The 3,908-nt window shown below is 46.1% G+C and overlaps 1 protein-coding gene across 2 annotated transcripts; it reads left to right on the top strand.

Moving 5' to 3' along the window:
• The first annotated feature begins 1,427 nt into the window (after positions 1 to 1,427).
• Positions 1,428 to 3,238, top strand: LOC130524919 (uncharacterized). 2 transcript variants are annotated; one of them, XM_057031477.1, is made up of 3 exons: positions 1,428 to 1,694; positions 2,011 to 2,375; positions 2,481 to 3,238. In XM_057031477.1, the coding sequence occupies exons 2-3, from the start codon at positions 2,124 to 2,126 to the stop codon at positions 3,000 to 3,002; spliced, it is 774 nt and encodes a 257-aa protein (XP_056887457.1). In that variant the 5' UTR covers positions 1,428 to 1,694; positions 2,011 to 2,123; the 3' UTR covers positions 3,003 to 3,238. The 2 variants fall into 2 exon arrangements, with proteins under 2 accessions (XP_056887457.1, XP_056887458.1); XM_057031478.1 differs by lacking the exon at positions 1,428 to 1,694 and having other exon boundaries at positions 1,961 to 2,375.
• Positions 3,239 to 3,908: the final 670 nt, after the last annotated feature.

Genomic DNA, 3,908 nt, shown 5'->3' with positions numbered 1-3,908 from the left:
AACTCACAGATCATTTTTAAAATTCTTCTTCTGACCTATAAGGTCCTCAGAGTCCTAGCTCCATCCTACCTGGAGGAGCTAGTGACACCTTATTATCCCAAAAGACCACTCTGCTCTCAGAGTGGTCCCCAGAGGCTCTAGGGGTAGAATGGGGGGCCGAGCATTTAGCTACCAGGCCCCCCTGCTATGGAACCAGCTCCCTGCCCAGATACGGGAGGTTGACTCCATCTCTACTTTTAGGATTAGACTTAAAACCTTCCTCTTTGAAAAAGCTTATTATCACTAATTCCGTAGTTCCAGTTATTATCCTAGATAGACAAATGATCATACTTAGGGGGTCGTCTAATCATTAGGTTAACATCTTAGCTATGCTGCTATAGGCCAAGGCTGCCAGGGTCCAGAAACATGATCACCTGACAGGCCTCTGTCACCCCACTGGTCATGGTCTCCTCTCCTTTCCTCTCCTCTCCTCTCCTCTCCTCTCCTCTCCTCCTCTCCTCTCCTCTCCTCTCCTCCTCACAAAGTAGACTAGTGATGTTATCTCTTGTGTAGTTTTTCTGCCCCCCCCCTTCTGTATTCATCTACAGGTATCGCCACCTTCATAAGCTCTATGCTGACCTACTGACCTCCAACCCCACTGACTCACCCAATCCGACTCTACCAGCAGCTTATTTTAATTAATATAATGTTTTATTTTATATTATGCTCTACCGAGTGGTGTGCAGGCAGGGCCTATTACAGCCTCCCCCAAAGACTATTCGGCTAGATTGCCAACTAGAGGCACGTGTCTGGCCGAGCTGGGGGCAGGTACTGCTACACATTCTTTCATTTTGAACAACAGGACAAATGTCTGAGCAGCAACATCCCCCATAACGTCCCATTACAGCTCAGCTTTTAATACCATTGTTCCCAACACAAGCTGGTTCTGTCCATAAATGCAAACTGGTCGTCCAAATCTTGCAAAAGGGCTATATTTTGTACCCAGCAAGTTCAGAACTGAAGAAGCATTCTGAATAGAAGGTGAAACCTCTTCAAAAGAGAAGAAAAACAGTCCAGCTGATAAAGAAAACTACCTTGAATAGACACGCAAAACACAACAATGGCTGGGATCAAAGCATATAGACTTTGTTCAGAGTCAAAACATTAAAGAAATACTAAAGCCATTTTGAAAGACATACATGAAGACATCAAAGTCAAGATGGATGAAAGAATCATGGCATGAAAGGTATAGTCAAAGACAAAGGTATAGTCAACAAAGTTCCCCTGCTCAATATAACAACTAACAACTGTGCAAAATTGGCTGATGAGCTGTCGTACAGAGCAGAAATGGGCGTCTCTTCCAAAGCCAAATCCATGTTTTTCATGCTGGTCTGATTCATTTATACAAAAGTTTAAAGCAGACTGGTTTTGGCTCAATCAGAGGACAGTAGGGTGGTGAGCAAAAAGAGGAAGGTCAGCTCTGAGTGCAGGCAAACGGCAGGACACAATGGTTTGCAGCAAACGCACTACTCGAGTGGGACCGAAGGACATGTCAAACCGGGGCAGAAAAAGAAAGGCCCAGTCATACCCAGAAGCTCCCAGGAAGAGACAGAAGACTGAATCAGTGACGGTTCCCAACAATGTGTTCTCTTTTCCTGAGCTGCAGCCATCAACCACAGCAAAGCACAAGCATGTCTTGGTGCCCATCAGCAGAGGTGAAGTTATTGTGGAGGGTATGTGTGTGTGTGTGTGTGTGTGCGTGCGTGCGTGCGTGCGTGCGTGCGTGCGTGCGTGCGTGCGTGCGTGCGTGCGTGTGTGCGTGCAATACAGCTCTAGTAAATCTGTATTTGCAGAAAAATATGAGAAACACTACATATAAGTTTCAGAGCTGGGAGAAGGAGGTTTTGGAACGGTGTATTGCGGTTATAAAAGGGACGATTTATTTTTTGTATTTTTATTTAAATCACACCAAACACACACATACACATATAATCATCACTGATCTCCTTGACACGTGATTTTTTCCTGCAGGTGGCAATTAAGCACATCAATAAAGCCTTGGTCACGTACCAGTCAGTGGTAAGGCTAACTTTGATCCTACCATCAGCTGTTGAACTTAGTGTGGAGCTGTTCCGTTTTCATTAATGACCAGCAGTAAACCACAGATGAGCATCTTGTGTTTCTCTCTTCAGTTGTTAAACGGTGAGCTCCACTGCGCCCCACTGGAGATGATACTGATGGTGATGACAGCAGGGGACTCTGGGGGAAATGCAGTCGTATCACCATTAGCATGGACTGACCTGGATGATGAAGTCCTACTGATCATGGAAAGGCCAGAGAACTGCATGAACCTGTTTGAGTACAACAATGGCCAAATAGACGAAGGCCTGGCTAAGGTAATAATGCTGGCTATCATGTTACGGTGGACCGCCTCCCACCGCTGCAGAGCTCACTCTGATAATATCTTTGGATGTTCTTTAACTCTTCTTTCTGTCCATCAGGAATTCATGAGGCAGCTGGTGGAAGCTGCAATTCAAATACATGAGGCAGGCGTCTTCCACGGTGATCTAAAACTAGAAAACATTCTCATCCAATTCTATGATGCTTGGCGCATTCCTCGAGTGCGCATCGTTGACTTTGGTTGTGGCTGTTTTGTGATGCCGGGATATCGCAGCTATGCCGGTACGGCTGAACTCATGCTGACGTCTGATTTGGAGCTTTTCAGTGTTCAGTTTGAATTCAAAACCTTTTTCTTTTCTCACAGGAACCTTTTGCTTAGGCCTCCAGAGTTTAACCACCAGGGAACCTATGAAACTGGCCCGACCACTGTCTGGCACTCACTCACTCACTTTCTACCACTTGTTCCTCCACTGAGGGTTGCGGGGGGACTGGAGCCTATCCCAGCACAAGGGGCGGAGGCAGGGTACACCCTGGACTGGACGCCAGTCAATTGCAGGGCTAACACATATAGACAAACAACCATTCTCTCTCACACTCACAGCAATTTTAGAGTTTCCAATTAGCCTAATCCCCAATCATGCATGTCTTTAGACTGTGGGAGGAAGCCGGAGTACCCGGAGAGAACGCACGCAGGCACAGGGAGAACATGCAAAATCCACACAGAAAGTCCCCTCAATCCCAACCGGGGATCGAACCCGGGGCCTTCTTGCTGTGAGGCAACAGTGCTAACCACCACACCACCGTGCCGCCCCACTGTCTGGCAATGTTCTTTAACTCTTCTTTCTATCTATCAGGAATTCATGAGGCAGCTGGTAGAAGCTGCAATTCAAATACATAAGGCAGGCATCTTCTACTCTGATCTACAACTAGAAAACATTCTCATCCAATTCTATGATGCTTGGCGCATTCCTCGAGTGCGCATCATTGACTTTGGTTGTGGCTGTTTTGTGACGCCGGGATATCACAGCTATGCTGGTACGGCTGAACTCATGCCGACTTCTGATTTGGAGCTTTTCAGTGTTCAGTTTTGATTCAAAACCTTTTTCTTTTCTCACAGGAACCTTTTGCTTTAGGCCTCCAGAGTTTAACCACCAGGGAACCTATGAAACTGGCCCGACCACCGTCTGGCAACTCGGCTCCATCCTCCTGGAACTACTTAGTGAAAATACTGACTTGTTCACAACAGGGATGCAGCACTGTGAAAATTTCCTCACCCAGACCATAAAGAAGGTAAAAGTGTCTGAAGGCAAAAAGATGCTACTGCTTCTTTTCTTTATTAATATTTTGCAATTGTGTGAACTTGTAATTAATGAATGCAGCTTTCGTGCTAACGGACACTTTTCTCTCCGTCTACCCTCCTCAGACATCTCACAATACCTGAGAAAATGACTGGTGTCTGGTCTCTGCTTTGTTTCTAGGTAACTATTTTTATTATACACCCAGCCCAGATGGGCCAACATGGGGACCAT

The sequence above is a fragment of the Takifugu flavidus genome, chromosome 4 (assembly GCF_003711565.1).
Source record: "Takifugu flavidus isolate HTHZ2018 chromosome 4, ASM371156v2, whole genome shotgun sequence".
NCBI lineage: Eukaryota > Metazoa > Chordata > Actinopteri > Tetraodontiformes > Tetraodontidae > Takifugu > Takifugu flavidus.
Note: the sequence above shows the minus strand (reverse complement) of the source record. Positions and strands in the feature narration are given on the sequence as shown.